The 21137-nt window shown below is 49.0% G+C and overlaps 1 protein-coding gene and 1 pseudogene across 2 annotated transcripts; both read left to right on the top strand.

The window, feature by feature from the left end:
• The first annotated feature begins 16485 nt into the window (after positions 1–16485).
• Positions 16486–18481, top strand: LOC125520983 (uncharacterized). 2 transcript variants are annotated; one of them, XM_087535514.1, is made up of 2 exons: positions 16486–16718; positions 17961–18481. In XM_087535514.1, the coding sequence occupies exon 2, from the start codon at positions 17983–17985 to the stop codon at positions 18193–18195; it is 213 nt and encodes a 70-aa protein (XP_087391640.1). In that variant the 5' UTR covers positions 16486–16718; positions 17961–17982; the 3' UTR covers positions 18196–18481. The 2 variants fall into 2 exon arrangements, with proteins under 2 accessions (XP_087391640.1, XP_048541978.1); XM_048686021.2 differs by having other exon boundaries at positions 16539–16718; positions 17964–18481.
• Positions 18482–19785: 1304 nt separating this feature from the next.
• The window catches only part of LOC125523848 (uncharacterized), a 28736-nt pseudogene continuing 27384 nt past the window's right edge, over positions 19786–21137 (top strand).

Here is a 21137-nt window from a genome sequence, read left to right as displayed (position 1 = left end):
CTCGACCGCGGGGTGTGAGCGTTTGTCTTTTCTAGATGCTTATTCAGGGTACCATCAGATCCGTCTGTATGGACCCGACGAGATCAAAACGGCTTTCATCACCCCATTTGGGTGCTTCTGTTATGTCACCATGCCCTTCGGCCTCAAGAATGCTGGAGCCACGTTCATGAGGATGATTCAGAAGTGTTTGCTCACTCAGATCAGTCGGAACGTAGAAGCATACATGGATGATATTGTGGTTAAGTCACAGAAAGGTTCCGACCTACTGACTGACCTTGCCGAAACCTTTGCTAACCTCAGGAGATATGATATCAAGCTCAATCCATCAAAGTGCACATTCGGAGTTCCAGGTGGAAAGTTACTCGGTTTTCTCGTTTCCGAACGAGGAATCGACGCCAATCTCGAGAAAGTTGGCACCATACTCCGGATGAAGCGCCCTGTGCGTGTACACGATGTCCAGAAGCTTACAGGTTGCTTGGCTACTCTAAGTCGATTCATTTCTCGTCTCGGTGAAAAGGTGTTGCCTCTTTACCGACTGATGAAGAAGTCTGACAAGTTCGAATGGACTCCAGAAGCTGACGCAGCGTTTGCAGAGCTCAAAGCTCTGCTCTCCACCCAGCAAGTGCTTGATGCCCCAATCAGTAAAGAGCCTCCGCTGCTGTACATCGCGGCAATGGGACAAGTTGTCAGTACAGTACTCATGGTCGAGCGGGAAGAAGAAGGAAAGGCCTTCAGAGTTCAGCGCCCAGTCTATTATGTGTCTGAAGTTTTGACCCCTTCAAAGCAAAGATATCCCCATTACCAGAAGCTTGTATATGGGATCTACATGACCACGAAGAAGGTTGCACACTACTTCTCTGACCATTCCATTACAGTCGTCAGCGACGCTCCACTGTCAGAGATCTTGCACAACAGAGATGCAACTGGTCGAGTGGCTAAGTGGGCGATTGAACTCCTTCCCCTAGATATCAAGTTCGAAGCAAAGAAGGCTATCAAGTCCCAAGCAATCGCAGATTTCGTCGCCGAGTGGATTGAACAGCAACTTCCGACTCAAGTTCACTCGGAGCACTGGACCATGTTCTTCGATGGATCTAAGATGCTGAATGGTTCCGGTGCTGGGGTAGTATTGGTCTCCCCCCGAGGAGATAAGCTCAGATACGTCCTCCAGATTCACTTCGATTCCTCCAACAATGAAGCAGAATATGAAGCACTCTTGTACGGGTTGCGCATGGCCATTTCACTTGGCGTCCGGCGCCTCATGGTCTACGGCGACTCAGATTTGGTGGTCAATTAGGTGATGAAGGAGTGGGACGTCAGAAGCCCAGCTATGACTGGCTATTGCAACGCAGTAAGAAAGCTAGAAAAGAAATTCGAGGGGTTAGAGCTTCATCACATCCCCCAACTGAAAAATCAAGCAGCAGATGATCTGGCAAAGATAGGCTCCAAGAGAGAAGCCATCCCCAGCAATGTGTTTTTGGAGCACATCCGCTTGCTGTCTGTCCAGGAGGATCCTTTCACAGAAGAAGCCCCGCAACCGAAAAGTGCCACAGATCCGACTGAAGTCGAAATTCCTGCTGTGGTCGACCTAGTCATGGAGGTCTTGGCTATCACTCCCGACTAGACGGTACCATACATCGCGTATATCTTGAGGAAAGAACTCCCGGAGGACGAGGAAGAGGCTCGACAGATCGTCCGCCGATCCAAGGCCTTCACAGTCATAAAGGGACAGTTGTATAGGGAGAGCGCGACTGGAATCGGTCAGAAATGCATAACACCAGAAGAGGGTCAGATGATCCTTAATGATATCCACTCGGGGACCTGTGGTCACCATGCGTCTTCTCGGACCATTGTGGCTAAAGCATACCGAGCAGGGTTTTACTGGCCAAGAGCAAATGAGATGGCAAAAGAGATAGTCGACAAGTGTGGAGGTTGCCAGTTCTACTCCAACATGTCACACAAGCCTGCATCAGCCCTGAAGACCATTCCACTCATCTGGCCCTTTGCTGTCTGGGGACTGGACATGGTCGGTCCACTGAGGACAGGCAGGAGCGGATTCACGCATGTGCTTGTGGCAGTCGACAAGTTCACCAAATGGATTGAAGCCAAGCCTATCAAGAATCTCGATGCTTGCACTGCTATCAGTTTCGTCAGAGGGCTAACGTTCAGATATGGGGTCCCGCATAGCATCATCACCGACAATGGGTCAAACTTCGATTCAGACAAGTTCAGAGATTTTTGCGCCTCTCAAGGCACACGAGTCGACTACGCGTCAGTCGCGCATCCTCAGTCGAATGGACAAGCTGAAAGAGCAAATGGTCTGATTCTCAAAGGATTGAAGCCTCGATTGATGCGTGATCTCAAGCACACAGCAGGCGCTTGGGTCGATGAACTTCCGTCGGTTTTGTGGGGGCTGAGGACCACCCCGAACCGGTCGACCGGAAGAACGCCATTTTTTCTAGTTTACGGAGCCGAAGCCGTCCTGCCGAGTGATCTACTTCACAACGCCCCCAGAGTCGAGCTTTATAACGAAGACGAAGTAGAGCAAGCCCAGCAAGACACAGTCGACCTCCTAGAGGAGGAGAGGGAAATGGCTATGATCAGATCGACCATCTATCAGCAAGACTTGCGTCGATTCCATGCCAGAAATGTGAAGAGCCGAGCCTTCCAGGAAGGAGATTTGGTCCTCCGAGTGGATCAACAGAAACCACACAAACTTGCTCCTACTTGGGAAGGCCCCTTCATCGTCACCAGAGTCCTCCACAATGGAGCATATCACCTCTACAATGTTGATCACCAGATCGACGAGCCACGAGCTTGGAATGCGGAATTGCTCCGCCCCTTTTACACTTGAGTTCTCCCTTGGACGAGATGTAATAAGAAAAAATTTCTGCAGTTCATTTTTACCAAAGACAAGAGTGTCCCAATAATTGCTGTCACTCTTGTTTGCATACGAAATCCCCCAGTGGGTGACTTGGCTGCGAATCCGTTTTGCCTAAGTTTGAAAAAAAATCCTACCGAGTGGAGAGCAATCCTCCCACTCGGGGGCTTAGCTGCAGTCCAGTACTCGCCTAAGTTCTCCCACTTAGAGACTTAGCTGCAGTCAGGCACTCGCCTAAGTTCGAAAAAATCCTACCGAGTGGAGAGCAATCCTCCCACTCGGGGGCTTAGCTGCAGTCTAGTACTCGCCTAAGTTCTCCCACTTAGAGACTTAGCTGCAGTCAGGCACTCGCCTAAGTTTGAAAAAATCCTACCGAGTGGAGAGCAATCCTCCCACTCGGGGGCTTAGCTGCAGTCCAGTACTCACCTAAGTTCTCCCACTTAGAGACTTAGCTGCAGTCAGGCACTCGCCTAAGTATTTGAAAATCCTACCGAGTGGAGAGCAAACCTCCCACTCAGAGGCTTAGCTGCAGCCCAGCGCTCGCCTAAGTGATTAGAAATCTTACCGAGTGGCGAGCCAGACTCCCACTCGGGGGCTTAGCTGCAGCCCAGTGCTCGCCTAAGTGTTTAAAAATCCTACCGAGTGGAGAGCAAACCTCCCACTCGGGGGCTTAGCTGCAGCCCAGTGCTCGCCTAAGTGTTTAAAAATCCCACCGAGTGGAGAGCAAACCTCCCACTCGGGGGCTTAGCTGCAGCCCAGCGCTCGCCTAAGTGTTTAAAAATCCCACCGAGTGGAGAGCAAACCTCCCACTCGGGGGCTTAGCTGCAGCCCAGCGCTCGCCTAAGTGTTTAAAAATTCCACCGAGTGGAGAGCAAACCTCCTACTCGGGGGCTTAGCTGCAGCCCAGCGCTCGCCTAAGTGTTTAAAAATCCCACCGAGTGGAGAGCAAACCTCCCACTCGGGGGCTTAGCTGCAGCCCAGCACTCGCCTAAGTGTTTGGAAATCCTACCGAGTGGCGAGCCAGACTCCCACTCGGGAGCTTAGCTGCAGCCCAGTGCTCGCCTAAGTGTTTAAAAAATCCTACCGAGTGGAGAGCAAACCTCCCACTCGGGGGCTTAGCTGCAGCCCAGCGCTCGCCTAAGTACAGGACACAACCCAATCCGCGAGTCGACTGCTACCTTCTCCTTCGGAGCTGCGCCGCAAATACAAGGTTATTCCGAGTGAAGATCAAGTTCCACTCGACGAATCAAACCATGAAGATATTCAATGAGAAATCAAGATCGGATAAAGCCTAAAAGGTCCCAGACCTCAGATCAAAGTACTCGAGCCCTCGGCTCGGCGGAGTTTAATGGTTAAAAATCCACTCGGCATTCCGAGGCAAATTTAAAGTGAAGCATAAAAGTTTTTCATTCCTCAGGAGGAGGACTGGAAGGGGCGACGAACTCGTCCAAGTCGATCCCGTCTGCAATACGAGTGACAGCAGCAATAAAAGTCTCCATGAAGTCCTGAAAGTTGTGCTTCCTGGTATTGCCTACTTGGATGGCGGCCAGCTTTTCTTCTCGCGCCTCCTTGCAATGGACGCGGACCAGAGACAGAGTGACATCAGCACCACATCTAGCAGAAGATTTCTTCCATTCCGCCACTCAACCCGGGACTTCATTCAGTCGGACCATCAGGGACTCGAGGTCGTTCTGAAGTGTCGTTCCGGGCCAGAGTGATGTGTCGATCCGCGACATCGCAACCTTCAGCCGAGCAAGATAATCAACAACGCTGGTAACACGAGACTCCAGTCGGAGCACGTTCATAGCAGCCTCGTCCTTCACGAGAGAATTGGCGGGATCCAAGCCTGGCTCCACTCGACTGGTTTCTTCTTCGAAGCTCTGGCAGAATTCTGCAAACACAATTCAAGAATAAGACAGTGGCCGTACGCGGGCTCGGCAACTACAAGACAGCCGGGTTGGAATAATTACCTTCGAGCATGACGAACAGCTTCTTGGCGAGTCCACCGAGATAAGCCTCCAGATCTTTTACCTTCCCCGCCAGCTCGCCTGCCCTGTCGTGCAGAGCCATCTTTTCTTTCTTCAGTCGACTGGCATCTCGATTAGCTGTCTCGAGAGCAGTTTTCAGTCTGGAGTTCTCCTGTTCAAGAGTTCCGACCGAAGCCAGTTTCTCTTCTGCGAGCTTCGTTTTGCTCGAGGCCTCCTTCTGTGCCTCTGCAAGATCTTGATCCTTCTTCTTCAGAGCTTCCTTCAGTTTATCTGCGGGGCGTCGAGTGGAACCAACATCAAGAATGGACAAGAAAGGAAAGCCACCCGTTAAGAATGGAGAACCTCACCAGCCATACCTTTTGCTTCTTCTTGCGCCTTCCTCAAATTCTCCTGAGCAAGCTTCAAGTTAAGGTTGAGCTGGATCTGCTAATTCTCCAACTCAGTATAGCGAGCTACAAGTTCGCAAGATTTCTGTAAAAAGAAAAATCAGTCGACAGGCGTCCAAGACAAGTTGCTTCCGAGCAACCAAGAGACAATGATGACGTTTCTAAGACTACAGCCGAATCAAGAACATTCGACAGTAGTCTCGGGGACTACACCCAGTGGGTGCACTCAGCGTGCCCCCACTGTAAAAAAAAGGAGAAGAAGTCGACTGCCCGCAGTCGACCGGATACAGTCCCATTCGACATGGCCTGACCAGACCGAATGAAGAAATACAGCTACAGCAACACAATATAAAGACTACAGTCGACTGCCCGCAGTCCACCGTAGTCTCGGGGACTACACCCAATGGGTGCACTTAGCGTGCCCCCACTCGTCCAAGAATTGGCAGACACACCCAGTGGGTGTACAGATACAAAGATCTTCGGAAAAGAGATTCTTCAAACAGCATATCATAACAGACCAAATGTTGAGTCGACTGACCTGGACGTTGCTCCGAAGGGCCGAGCTTGTGTCATAAGATGCTTGGCTGGCCTCCCGAGCCAACTTCACTTGCTCCATCATGATCCCCGCCTGACGTATAGCCTCTTTTGCAGCAGCCACTTGGTCCTCAGGGACGGGGTATGCGGCAAAAAGCAAAGACGGATCCGCACTCGACAACGAGGGCCGCGCACTCGCCAGAGGAACGGCGAAGGTCACAGAAGCCCGAGTGGTGTCACCACCACCCCGAGCCACGGCCTCGGACGCCGGAGCGGATTGGGGGGTCTTGTCAGCCGACGCCCTCTTGTGCCTCCTCACTCTCAACGGACCGTTGTCGTCGTCATCCGGGAGGTCGATAACATGAGGAGGGGCTACAAAGGAAACGTTCAATCGACCAGGGTTGCAATAAATGTTTAGTCGACTCGAAGCGGAACGTCAGTAATCATACCAGGGTTGGAGGTAACAGCATCCTCCATCTCTTGGTCGTCGTCCTTGGCGGAGATCTCAGAAGTAGCAGCACTGCAAGCCTCGAAAGTCAGTCGGTTGGCTCAATGGATCGACCAAGGATCCGTCCACGGTCGATAAAGGAAAACAAGTTTTATTATTACCCAGAAATGGTGGGGACGGCCATCTTCATCTTGGGCAGGGCCTTGGGCGGCTTGGACGGCGCTGCGCGCGGGTGCTTGGGAGCCTTTCCAGTTGGCGTAGGAGAAGAGGTCCGGGGGCGTTTCGACGACTGCCCAACAGGAGCAGTCGCACTACCACGCTCCCGCGCTGGATCGTGTGTGAGCTTGGATCGCCCCTCCGGGCGGGTGGGTTCAACCTCCTCCTCCTCCTCTTCGCTGGAGTCGACGTCGTCGCCTCCCTCTCCTTCACCGTCGGACTCCCACTCGCCTTGATCGTCCCTGCTCTCACCTCCACTCGCCTCCCCTTCCTTAGTTGGCCCCTGTGCCCCATTGGGCGTCGAGTACATCTCAGTAGTCGCCTGAAAAACAACAGATAAGACAAAGGTCAATCGACCAACTCAAAGAAGACCAATGAAGAAAAACAAGATCTCAGTCAGGAGCATAGAGACATACTTGGTCCACGTCGTACGAGTTGTCGAGTGGAATTACCCTCCTGGCTCCTCGGGGGTTGTCCTTGTTTCCTGTGATGCTCGACAGCCACCCCTCCAGCATCTCATCAGTGACCTCCTCCGGGTGGATCCGAGTGGTGTCGTCAAGACCCGAGTACAGCCACATCGGGTGGTCACAAGCCTGGAGCGGTTGGATGCGCCTCCGGAGGAAGACCTCCAACAAATCCATGCCCGTCACACCCTCACGGACAAGCTCAACCACTCGACCGGCCAGCACTTTGACTTGGGCCCTTTCCTCCGGCGCCACTTTCAGAGAAGCAGGTTTTTCAGCTCGGTCGAGGGAGAAAGGAGGAAGACCAGTCGACTGTCCTGGGGTCGCCTGGTCCTGACAGTAGAACCAGGTCGCCTGCCAGCCATGGACCGACTCCGGGAAAGTAATGGATGGAAAACAGCTCTTCCCCCTCGTCTGGATCGCCAAGCCCCCGCACAACTGGATCACCTGCGTCCTCTCGTCACTCGACTTGGCCTTCTTGACCGATTGAGAACGGCAGGTAAAGATGTGCTTGAAAAGTCCCCAATGGGGGCGGCAACCCAAGAAAGCCTCACACATGGAAATGAAAGCGGCAAGGTATACAATGGAGTTGGGAGTAAAGTGGTGGAGCTACGCTCCGAAGAAGTTCAAGAAGCTCCGGAAAAAAGGATGGGGCGGCAGAGAAAACCCTCGGTCGATGTGGGTGGCTAGGAGCACGCACTCACCATCGCGGGGCTGAGGTTCGATCTCTCTCCCCGGAAGACGCGCAGCCTCGTGGGGAATGACTCCCCCCTCGACCATGTCGTCGAGATCCTCTTGCCGGATCACTGACGGCATCCAATCTCCCTGGATCCAGCCCTTGGGCAGAGCGGACCTTGAGGAGGATCCACCCCGAGCAGATCTTTTCCCCTTCCCCTGCGTCGCCGCCTTCTTCACGCGCTCCAGAGTGGAGGTCTTGCCCTTCGTCATCGTCGCCGGCGAAGTCTCGCATGGGCCTGCTGCGCTGGGGCGAGAACGGAGGTGGCGGAAGGACTTGCGAAGGGAGAGAGGAAGAAGAAAGGAGGAGAAGAGAGCGCACTGCTTGGAAACCCCGAGCCGGCGATTTATAAGGGGCCGCTCCCGAGTGGCTGACTGGTAGGCCCAAACTATCCAGTCAAATCCCGCAGCGGACGCGCGTGCAGTACGTGGCGAAAAAGGCGACGCGGGGATCGAGGAGCTTCCGCTTTATCGCTTCCGATTACTGCGGCCGCTCCCGTCCCGCGCGCTTCCCAAAATCCGAAATCCCACGACATCCGCGAGCTGCAGAACAACTTGTCAAAACGGAAGACCCCGCCCGCGCCGACGCTTGGTATGTCACAAATAAAGAAATTCACTCGACGAAAGGCCTGGAATGGATCAAGGCGACTGAAAAAGGTTGACAACGTCATCCGTGACGATTGACCCAAAACGAGGCACTCATGTAGCCCAAAGAGCCAGTCGGAAAGTTCTCCAACCCTTTCCCCACTCAAAACCTCGATCCATTCGGGGGCTAATGATGAAGCTACGTACCTAGGGTAGGGGCACGGACCTGTCCAAGGAGCCCTACCCAAGGACGTCCCTAGAGGAAGTCACCTTTCAATCGACTTGAAGGTATCCCACTCGACAGATTCAAGACACTCGACCAAGAAGCTATCACTCGACCACGAAGCCAACCACTCGACTGCCAGAAGACCTAAAGTCACTCCGCAGGAAAACGGTCGGCTATTGAGTAGTCTTTATGGTCATTGTAGCACTTTATTAGGGGCGTTACCAGTAACGCCCAACCTTAAATGTACCTTAAACCCTGCATTACTGAGGGCAGGAGGGGGCCGGCGAACTCTATATAAGCCACCCCCTCCTCAGTATGAAGGGTTCGCACCCCTGTTATTCACACGCCAGTAATCCAGTCGACCGCCTCCGGGCACCGAGACGTAGGGCTGTTACTTCCTCCGCGAAGGGCCTGAACTCGTACATCTTGGTGTGTTTACAACTTCCCAATAGCTGAGATCTAGCCTCTCGATACATACCCCCCTACATCACTGTCAGAGTTAGAACCACGACAGAAGCAATTCTCGTGAGCGCTAAAGTTTCTGTTTTTTACAGCAAGATCAACAAGACTTTCCCCAAGTCTTCCCAACGGTTCTACTTGGCACAAACACTAATTAAAAGCATAAAACCACATATAAACAGAGGCTAGATGAATTATTTATTACTAAACAAGGAGAAAAATCAAGGAACAAAAATAAAATTGGGTTACCTCCCAACAAGCGCTATCGTTTAACGCCCCTAGATAGGTATGATGATTTCAATGATGCTCATATAAAAGATAAGAATTGGAACATAAAGAGAGCATCATGAAGAATATGACTAGCACATTTAAGTCTATCCCACTTCCTATGCATAGGGATTTTGTGAGAAAACAACTTATGGGAACAATAATCAACTAGCATAGGAAGGCAAAACAAGCATAACTTCAAAACTTTAAGCACATAGAGAGGAAACTTGATATTATTGCAATTACTACAAGCATATATTCCTCCCTCATAATAATTTTCAGTAGCATCATGAATGAATTCATCAATATAACCATCACATAAAGCATTCTTTTCATGATCTACAAGCATAGAAATTTTATTACTCTCCACATAAGCAAATTTCTTCTCATGAATAGTAGTGGGAGCAAGCTCAACAAAATAATTATCATGTGAGGCATAATCCAATTGAAAACTAAAATCATGATGACAAGTTTCATGGATATCATTATTCTTTATAGCATACAAGTCATCACAATAATCATCATAGATAGCAACTTTGTTCTCATAATCAATTGGAACCTCTTCCGGAATAGTGGATTCATCACTAAATAAAGTCATGACCTCTCCAAATCCACTTTCATCAATATAATCATCATAAATAGGAGGCATGCTTTCATCATAATAAATTTTCTCATCAAAACTTGGGGGAAAAAAATATCATCTTCATCAAACATAGCTTCCCCAAGCTTGTGGCTTTGCATATCATTAGCATCGTAGATATTCAACGAATTCATACTAATAACATTGCAATCATGCTCATCATTCAAAGATTTAGTGCCAAACATTTTAATGCATTCTTCTTCTAACACTTTGGCACAATTTTCCTTCCTGTCATACTCACGAAAGATATTAAAAAGATGAAGCATATGAGACAAACTCAATTCCATATTTTTGTAGTTTTCTTTTATAAACTAGACTAGTGATAAAACAAGAAACTAAAAGACTCGATTGCAAGATCTAAAGATATACCTTCAAGCACTCACCTCCCCGGCAATGGCGCCAGAAAAGAGCTTGATGTCTACTACACAACCTTCTTCTTGTAGACGTTGTTGGGACTCCAAGTGCAGAGGTTTGTAGGACAGTAGCAAATTTCCCTCAAGTGGATGACCTAGGTTTATCAATCTGTAGGAGGCGTAGGATGAAGATGGTCTCTCTCAAGCAACCCTGCAACCAAATAACAAAGAGTCTCTTGTGTCCCCAACACACCCAATACAATGGTAAATTGTATAGGTGCACTAGTTCGGTGAAGAGATGGTGATACAAGTGGTATATGGATAGTAGATAATAGTATTTGTAATCTGAAATTATAAAAACAGCAAGGTAAGAATGATAAAAGTGAGCGTAAACGGTATTGCAATGTGTTGAAACAAGGCCTAGGGTTCATACTTTCGCCAGTGCAAGTTCCCTCAACAATAATAACATGATTTGATCACATAACTATCCCTCAACATGCAACAAAGAGTCACTCCAAAGTCACTAATAGTGGAGAACGAACGAAGAGATTATGGTAGGGTACGAAACCACCTCAAAGTTATTCTTTCCAATCAATCCGTTGGGCTATTCCTATAAGTGTCACAAACAGCCCTAGAGTTCTTACTAGAATAACACCTTAAGACACAAATCCATCAAGACCCTAATTTCACCTAGATACTCCAATGTCACCTCAAGTATCTGTGGGTATGATTATATGATAGGCATCACACAATTTCAAATTCATCTATTCAACCAACACATAGGACCTCAAAGAGTGCCCCAAAGTTCCTACCGAAGAATCACGACGAAAAGGTGTGCCAACCCCTATGCATAGGTTCATGGGCGGAACCCACAAGTTGATCACCAAAACATACATCAAGTGAATCACGTGGTATCCCATTGTCACCACAGATACGCACGGCAAGACATACATCAAGTGTTCTCAAATCTATAAAGACTCAATCCGATAAGATAACTTCAAAAGGGAAACTCAATTCATTACAAGAGAGTAGAGGGGGGGAGAAAACATCATAGGGTCCAAATATAATAGCAAAGCTCGCGATACATCAAGATCGTATCACCTCAGGAACACGAGAGAGGGAGATCAAACACATAGCTACTGGTACATACCCTCAGCCCCGAGGGAGAACTACTCCCTCCTCGTCATGGAGAGCACCGGGATGATGAAGATAGCCACCGGAGAGGGATTGCCCCCTCCGGCAGGGTGCCGAAACGGGTCTTGATTAGTTTTTGGTGGCTACAGAGGCTTTTGGCGGCGGAACTCCCGATCTATTGTTCTCCTGGATGTTTTTAGGGTATATGGAGATATATAGGCGGAAGAAATACGTCAGGGGGGCCACGAGGGCCCATGAGGGTGGAGGGCGCGCCCAGGGGGGTGGGCGCGCCCCCTACCTCGTGGCCTCCTCGAAGCTTCCCTTACGTGGACTCCATGTCTCCCGGGCTTCTTCTGATCCAAAAATAAGTTCCGTGAAGTTTCAGGTCAATTGGACTCTGTTTGGTTTTCCTTTTCTGCGATATTCTAAAACAAGGTAAAAACAGAAACTGGCACTGGGCTCTGGGTTAATAGGTTAGTCCCAAAAAATGATATAAAAGTGTATAATAAAGCCCATAAACATCCAAAATAGTAGATAATATAGCATGGAGCAACCAAAAATTATAGATACGTTGGAGATGTATCACTAACACGCGGTTTATTTCGTATGACAGGATCCGCTCAACAGACGGAGTAAGCAGCACTCTGTGAAGGCTACGGGATCACGAGATCCTGAAGAGCCCCGTGCCTTCACAGATGATGACAGCCATGATGAATCCTTTCGAAAGCAGCAACAAGTAAGTGTGGTTGAATCGACGCCACCAAATCATGGGGGAGAAAAGAAAAGGGTGGTATTGCAATTATTTAAGAATGACGAGTATGCTTCGTACGACACTGAGAAGAAAAAAGGAAAAACAAGACTCCATCAGAGTGTATAAATGATTCCGAGGACACGAACAATAAAAAGAGGAAAATCGGCTCTAGCAACTTAAAAAAGAGGTCAGAAGTTCCTGAAACCTAGAGGGCCCAGCTAGACGTGGTTCGACAGGATTTCGTAGCGTCACTGATCAACACTACAAATCATGAAAAACAAATGGTCTTAGTTGATGACATTGTCGTGCTATCAAAGCATTTGCAATGCCTCACCCATAAAGATGAATCTGAAGATGGCGTATGGTTGGGTGATGAAGTAAGATAGTATTTCATAAATTAGTTTATGAAGTTTTATTTTTGTACAATACAATTAACTTGATTATTGTTGTAGGTGGTTGATGCGGCAATCCAGCTCATGCGTCATGATGAACCAATTGACACAAGGGACGGCCAACTAGTTTACATTGAGAGGGTGGCTGGCGTCGCTAAGCTCGAAAGAGATGGTAGGATAGAGGAGTGCTACGAGGACGCTTTGGCAGGCATTTCTGGAACAACACAAGGCACCACCTACCTGAAACATAATATGGTATTTTAACCTGACGTAGAACAATTTTTTTATTACTATAAACGTTGATATAATTATCTGTGCACTCCAGGTTTTCCTACCTATGAACAGTTTAAATGTCCACTGGTTCCTTGTGGTCGTAAACCCCAGAAGGAAGGAGATTCAGGTTCTTGATTCACTTTTCCACTGTATGGTACCCAGAGAAGTAAATAAAGTGGTGAGAATTTCAACATATATTTAATTATAAGAAAATATTTAACATCGTATGTAAGTATTAGTCGTAGGCAACTTCTCATTCCATTGGGCTTGCAGGTACGTGGGATGAAAGCACAGCTGAGAGCAGCGATGCGAGTCAATGGGATTGAAAGCAATGCATGGGAAGACATTAACATGACGCAATGGCCAGTACAGAATATTAATGTGCCAAAATCCGATGAGACGTCAGTCAACAATATTAGCTTTTGTTTTTGTTTTAGATTGTTAATATCTGAAATGTTGATCTAACAACATAAAATGTTGCAGTTCTTGTTGTGCACTATACATGCTGAAGAACATCGAATTATTTACGGGAGTAAAACTGAGGTTGCAATATGATGAAGTACGTAGAGTAACACCTAAAATTCTGTCATTTTCTGAAACGTGTGGAACGATACTAACATATCCTCGCATGCAGGCCTACATCGACAGATTCAGAAAAGAGCTACCTGTTGTGCTTGTCGATTCACCCTACAACAAAATGAAATACAGGAATAGGTTCAAGCAGTACCATGCTAGGGTATCGAATGCAGCTGCGGTTGAAGACGATGAGGATGCAAGCAGTTAGTCCAGCATTGTGGTTCATTCTTACATGTGGAGTGTACACTTGGCCATAAAGCGATAGAGTAGGGTGTGGTTGGATTTTAGTCCAGAAGAAGGTTTCCTACTCGTGTTCTTAGTCCATTGCGGATGAGTCAAGTTGTGAAACTTCAATAATATTGGTTATAATACTTTATTCAAATAAATTTGGTCTCTACGGGATCTCGTAGAAATCTATATTTGCTTTTTACAACCATGTGATAGTAACAGTACCTGGGCAAGGTTCGGATCAATTATAGTGCACGGGCAACCCTAGTAGAGTAATGGATTATGATATGTCTATTTTCATACGAGAGAAAAAGGTATGAGCATGAGCATAGCCTCACAACAGAAGAAAAAATACTTCATGAATCAACACGCAATCCCAGAAAACGGCACAGTCAATGTCTCATAGGCAGGCCGCAAAGCCAAAAAACAGAGCATCGGGATAACCAGAGTAAAGCACGTACCATAGGGGGCCTCTGCAGGTGCTGCAACGACCATGGTGTGGCACGGTAGGACGTGCGCTGAATTGAAGGGATCACCTTCAGGAGCACAGTAGGGTGGCCATGGTACATCCATCTTGCCTCAGGGAATCACATAGCATGTTCTGTCATAGCCCTACAAAACAGAGAAAAGATTACTACTTGTACTAACCTTGTCAAGTGTGTGCATGTAACAAATGTTGGACATAACTAAAGACGGAAGAATGGAATGCAACATATGTAAGAATGGAATGGTCATTCCTTTCTCTCTGCTTTTTGCGAGGATCATTACTCTCCCTTTAACAAGGCTAAATCATCATAATAAGAATTAACACCAATCTTCAAACAGTGGATATCCTATGTGAATCTAATTTTTCTTATAAAGCACATGCCAAGTCTGTTGATCCCAGTCCAGCAATTGCACAAGAAGAAGCGAGCATCATAAATATTGATCAACATAAACTATGAATTGTTTATAGTACATTCCAAAATTAATAGCTTATCATCTCTATTGATCTCCAAATCTCACCTATCAGCCAAATTAAAAGAATACATGTTGAATGAATGTATAAGTGTATGAATGCAACGATTGAACCTTCGTACATCTTACAGTCGGGGCTGGCCGTCTAGGCCGGCGGCCGGCTTCATCTAGTCCCGCAAAACATAATCCATACCCAACCACCTTGTCTTCGGACGAGATGCATAGCCAGATCAAAGTGCGGCCATAGCGGAGAGGCGTAGAGAACACAAACAACCAATTGGGATGTGGGAAAGAGGTTGCTATAACCTTGTGGCTATAGGCACCCGCATGGAGGACTGGGAGGTGGGATGGCGCCGAATCTTCGCCGGCGGCCGCCGCGGGGAGGGAAGTGCGCCTCCTGTCGTGTTCTTCGTTGAAAAGGTGATGCGAGATCGCGAGGGAATTGGGGTGGAGGGAGGGAGGGGCCGCGACGCGCGGCTAGATCCTGCCGGCGAGGATTTAAACCCTAGCGGCGGCGAGGAATAAACCCTAGCGAACGGGATAAAAATCGAACCGAAAATAGCCCTGAAATTCGTACCGAGAATACCCTCGAAATATTTGGAAGGGAAAATTTGATCAGTTCGAAATATTTTCTCTCTCGAAAATGCCCCTCGGGGTCTGATATAATACACGTGACATCAGCGTATTGCATCAGATCTGGACCATCGAATTCGCTCCGACAGACGGTCCATATTGTCTGGATGCACTGTAAAATGACTCAGTTTATATGGATTGTAGCTAGCACGTAAAGTTCTTGTAAAATTAATTACTATGATGATTGCTAAAAAGCACATGATATGTTAAAAACAACATGATTTTATGAAACGTTTCTAATTCTTAGAAGTCGGAGAACAATTTAATTGTCGTTCTACAACCATCGAATTCTACCATAGTTTTAGATAGTGGGTTGTGCCAAATAACGGCGGTCCTTCCAAATGAGCTATGGCGGGACTATAGCAAGGCTATAGCCGGCTATTTCATAACTTCATCAGATATACATGTTACTAGTCTAAATTACTCCCCACTTCTGTTAGTAGAATCATGTCATATTAATAGAAATCACGACAATATGATATCTCTCTTTTAATTATAATATATTTTATTAAAATATGTCAAATACATTAAAATTAGATTTTGAGCCCATTTCATGTCCTCTCAGAGGTTAACCATGTAAATAATGCATTTATAGTTGCCAATCTTCAATGTCTGGTGACCTATCTAGTTTAAAGTCCACACACATGAATGGCTGATGCTTTCACGGGGAAAGCTCATATGTTGTTGGTTTTGGTGTTATGGCTCGACTCGTTAAACTCGTGCTCGTTAAGGCTAAGCTTAATGAGCAAAAAACTCTCATCGGCTTTGTCCATTTAAAAATCGTTAAGCGTGTCAGTATTGGTTCACATTACCCCCTTTTGCTTTAGTTCTGTCCGTCTTTTTACAAAGAAAGATAGCAATCACATGACGAGGTATGCTAGTTATTATCTCATGTGGACTCGGTTGGATCGGTTGGATTGAACAGATAGATTGAAGTGCCAAGAAATGTTGCCACTTATAACATAGAAATATGTATTGTGTTGTATTAACGTGGCGCTCATGAAACTCGTTAGCTCACTTGTTAAGTTTAACGAGGAACCTGTGCTTAGCTTTGTTCATTAGAAAACGGACTATGAGCTTAACAAATCAAGTAACTCGTTAATCCGCCCTTAATCCTTAATCGACCTCCACCAAGGAAAAGGCATCTTTTTTTTCTACAGACAAAACGAGTGGCGAAGTATTGTTCTAAAGAAAATCTTTTCTCGAATATATAATAAAATAAAGAAAAGGAAGAAGAAAAAGGCGATCGCTTAGTGGGTTGCTGCCGAAGCCCACCACCACAGGTCGAGGTCCAACCCAGCCCAGCACACAGGACGCACCAATCCAAAACCACTTATTACTCAAAGTTGTCTCAAAAAAACTTATTACTCAAAAATTCCCTAAAAAAACCTTATTACTAAAAAAACAATCCAAAACCACTTTCCCTTTCCCTTGTCCCTGCCCACCCCACGCCGCGTTGCCGTCTCCGCCGCACCGCCGCCGTCCCGCTCCTTCTCCTCCGCCGGAACCCACCGGAGCACGCCTCGAAGAGGAGCAAATCTTTGTGCGCCTCTCTGCCGGATCTGTATCGGCTCCCGCGACTCCTCCCTCTGTCGGTAAGGAAACCCCCTAGCTTTGGTACAGCCTTTCGCGATGAAGAACCGAACCGAATCCAATCCAATCCAGGCGGATCTCTTTCGTCGAGACCGTCTGCTCTCACTTCCCGTCCGCAGTGTAGGCAGGGCTATCGTAACGAGGGGTTCTGAACTTCTGATGATGCATCCAACGATGTTAGCTTAGGAATCAAGGCACTTGCTCTTGCATGCATTCTATGCATTCGATCCCAATCCCGATCACGGGTTCGGTCTGCAGATGCTCTCAAGACGGGGAGGAAGGAGCCAAATATTTTTGTAGCACTGCATCGTAGGGAAGGGAGTAAATTAAATAACTTCACCCCTTGCAATAGCATATTAGGTTTCAAATTTTCATAGCACCAACGGCAAGGGGGACTGTGCAACGGTTAACCAACGTGGATTATAAATTTGCAAGCTCCCAAAAATGTAATCATGTTCTGTGCGAAGTGCGAACGACTGAACGAGGAATCGTGGAAGAACAAATATTCTAACTTCAAATTTTCTTTCAGTATGTCACCATGTCAGAATGCCAATTATCAGCGCTATGATAAATTGCATCATGTGTCGTTCACACATTTCAGCACAGTGGTCTATATAGATTTTCTTTTTCAACTTACATGTGCTCTATCGAAAGGGAATTGCTCTTCTCTGTACGTAGCATATGGAGAAACATGAAGAACTTAAGCTGGGGTCTCGAGTGCTTCATTTAGTCTTAAAAAGTTCACCCAACAAATCTCACACATGGCCCAGGTGAAGCTTTGAAACTGCATGTACAGTATTATTTAGTTTCCCTCTCGACTCATTTGATCCTTCTTGCTGACAAGTTCCAACACTATTTTTCACTCTGAAGTTGCTAACAAAGTAACAAGTAGACAGACCTTGTTAGAGTGCTCTGTACTGTATACACGAAAGCTGTTTCAGTAGTTCCTGTTTTGATATACAAATAATATTTATTTTATCTGGAAAGGCTACACATCAGTAATACCTCGATAAAACAGAATATTCTTTTAGGGTAACACCGAAGTCACATTTGAGTTGCTGCAGAACTACGAGTGTTAAAATTGTGTAACTGCTAGAGGGGAGCCAGAAGAAGGAAACCGAAGTCATGTGCTTGAATCTCTATGTTTATACTGTCACACATTTACATAGCCTTTGCATTTTGAATTGATATCAACATGTCCCACAAGTTGCCATAACATTTCCATATCTGTGTCCTGCATGCAGCAGCGCCGAGTTGCCGGAGCAGATGGTGGGATTCGGTAGCCTTGCTCCCAAGACCAAGAACCTGGTGGTGGGCGGTGGGTTGACGGGGTTCGTCTTTGGGGTGTACTATTACACCATGAGAGCAGTCGGCAGCACTGATGAGCTGCAGGTCGCCATCGACAAGTTCGAAGACCTGAAGAAGAAGGACGCCGACACCAACCCCGCCGCACACCCCTCCACCCCAGGCTCATCGTAGGAAAAAAACATGAACTTAAATTTTGTTTACCTGTACCAAGCTTGTAAACTAGTTACCTCACAACTAGAGCCCAGAACCATGGCTTGGTTTCTTTGATGATAATGGGTCATGTTAGATAGAGCTTTTTATGGCATGGGTGGAGTCCAGAATTAGTAATGCTTTTGTGTTTATGGTGGCCACGGTGCCTGGAAGTTTGATATACTTTTTTTTTGAAACGGAGGAAGTTTGATGTACTAGTACTGGAGTAGAATTTTTGGAGGCACATTATTGCAATTTGTTGCCATTACATCCATTCCGTTCTTTATCTCCAAGAACCTTGCAGGAACTCCCTGGCCAACCTCAGCTCCTGTGCAACATTTCGCCTCTCTAGAGGCCATCGAGCGTCGCTGCTAGGCTAGCCACGCTCCCACTCCCGCCGCTGGCTGCTCTGGGCCCGGTGGCCACCAAAACCGGCTGTATGGCCCGCTCCTCCGCCTGCAGCTCGCGGAGCCCCCCCTCCCCCCCCCCCCCCCCCCTGCGTCGCTGCTCCACCTCCCTGGGCGACCCCCCTTGGTACGGCGGTCCTTCACGGCCATCCACCCCTGGATCCGTTGCATCCACGACGGCTGCGTCAGATCCGGCCTCGACGTCGCGTATCCTGCAACGAGACGGCCGGCCATGGGCGGGGGCGCGCCTCGGACCGGCGGATCTGCGTAAGCCCCCCCCCCCCCCCCTCCCCCGCAGGAGGGTGGCCGCCTCAAATCCATTGTGGCTCTCCCTTCACCCCCGGTCAACCATTCCCTTCCGAGCCAAGCAGAGGGGGATGGCGAGGGGTGGACAGAGGTCACCTCGAGGAAGAACCGGAAGGCTGGCTCCCCCCCCCCACCCCGCTAGGTCATGCGCAGCGCCGCTCATCGCAGCGCTCGGACCGGCGCTGGGGCTTCAATGCGGTCGGCAGCCGGCGAGGCCTTCTTGAGCCAGTTCAGAGGCAAGTGTTTCCGCTGCCTTAGCAAGCTCCACCGCCGCGTCGACTGCAGAGACCCGCTGCGTTGCATCATCTGCAAGCGAGCCGGGCACTTCGGCAAGGAGTGTCCCCAAAATCCAAAGAACGGCGGTCCAGGAGGCTCCGCTCGTGCCAGGCTGGGGCCGCAGCCTCCTCGGATCCCCGTGCGAGACCGCCTGCGCTTCCCGCCGGCCCCGGTGCCGACGCCGATGGACCGTCTGCTCCACTGCGACCCCGCGCGGCGGCCACGCTTCAGCAACAGGGTGATCATGGCGACGCCGGCCCTCGAGCACGACGAGTTCATCCTGCACCAGCACGCCGTCACGCTCACCGCAGGTGACCGCCGCCACTCCACCAACGCGATGGCGGTCAGCAAGGCCATCATCGAGCAGCTCAGCACCCCGGCACACCTGCTCCGCGTCACTGCGCACCACCCGGAGGCCTTCCTCGTCCACTTCGACCTCCCTACGCACCGAGACGATGCGGTGCGGCGCGGTGTGCTCAAGATTGACGGTGGCAAGTACTTCGTCAGAGCATGGCATGAAGACGATCACGCGACGATCCTCAAGATGAACCTGCATGTGCGCGTCGTCGTCGAGGACCTGCCCATGCAGTTTTGGTCCCTGCAGGGGGCCGAGGAGGCCTTCGGCGACTTCGGCCGCATCGATCGCCTGGACTTGCACACGCTGGAGCGGGGGCACACCAAGCATTTCGCCTGCTAGCTCTGGGTCTGGGATGTGGCTCACATCCCCACGCAGCGCGCGCTCTACATGCTCAAGCGCGGAGCCGGCCATGTCGATGAGGTGATCGCACTACAAAAAAAAGACACATCCGTGACATTTTGGGCCGAACGATTTTTTTTCTGTCATACATATGACACTTCTATGACGATAATTGTGACAAAACCCGGTATAATCATAGATGTGGTGGGCTCCTACTTCTATGACAAGAAATCATGACAGAAAATGAGCTTTTCGTCCTAGGCGGGCCGGAGACGCAGCTGCATGACATTCTTTGAGTCGTCCATGACGGAAAAAACCATGGTAGAAGCGAGGGCGAGGAAAATTTCGGGGAGTTCCCGGTTACGGTGGGAGGTCGGGGGCCGAGCGATGCGCTCTTCTCTCGTACACGTATGCGCGTGTGTGCGAGGCGTTGGCTCTAACTGAACCCGAGTGAGGCGTTGGGCTCTAACTGAACCCGAGCGATTGCATTGCAGGCTACGCGTTACTGAACCCACGCGATTGATGGATGACTGTTAACTGAACCCGATCGAGCGATTTCTTTGCTACTGCTGCTAACTGAAGCTGATCAATGCTGCCTCTGGATGAACAGTGAGCATTGCCGGGGGGTGGATGAACAGTTCCCGGTGGGGGTGGATGAACAGGACCCCGTGGTGTTGCCTCTGGATGAACATGACCCCGATCGATCGAGCCGGTTGGGGCTGGATGAACAGGACCCCATGGAGGGCTGGATGAATAGGACCACCCCATGGAGGGCAGGATGAACAGTAGACGGTGGAGGGCAGGATGAACAGTAGCTCGTGGAGGGGTGGTTGAACAGGAGCCCGTGGAGAGGGCTGGTTGAACAGTAGCCGGTGGAGTAGCGCGCGGTGGAGGCTGGATGAACAGGAGCCCGTGGATGAACAGTCGCAGGTGAAGGCTGGAGGAGGTCGATGGTGGATGAACAGTAGCTCGTGGAGGCTGGAGGGGGTCGACGGTGGAGATAAAAAGTATCCCTTGGAGTCCCGTTTTGCGGTACCCACACCCCTCCCAATGAATAGGACCCCTGTTTCGACCGTAGCACTCCAACACAAGTCCGTTTCATCCGTTTTGCGGTACGCCACACCCCTCTCGATCAACAGGACCCTCGTTTCGACCATAGGAGGTCCGTTTCCTCCGTTTTGCGGTACGCCAGACCCCTCCCGATGAACAGGATCCCGTTTCGAACGTGGCCGGTCGAA

The sequence above is a fragment of the Triticum urartu genome, chromosome 7A, assembly GCF_056163025.1.
Source record: "Triticum urartu cultivar PI428250 chromosome 7A, HENAU_Tu73, whole genome shotgun sequence".
NCBI classification, from domain to species: Eukaryota; Viridiplantae; Streptophyta; class Magnoliopsida; order Poales; family Poaceae; genus Triticum; species Triticum urartu.
Note: the sequence above shows the minus strand (reverse complement) of the source record. Positions and strands in the feature narration are given on the sequence as shown.

Coding starts and splice junctions, on each gene's coding strand:
- LOC125520983 (XM_087535514.1), top strand. CDS start 17,983: ATGGTGGGATTCGGTAGCCTTGCTCCCAAGACCAAGAACCTGGTGGTG.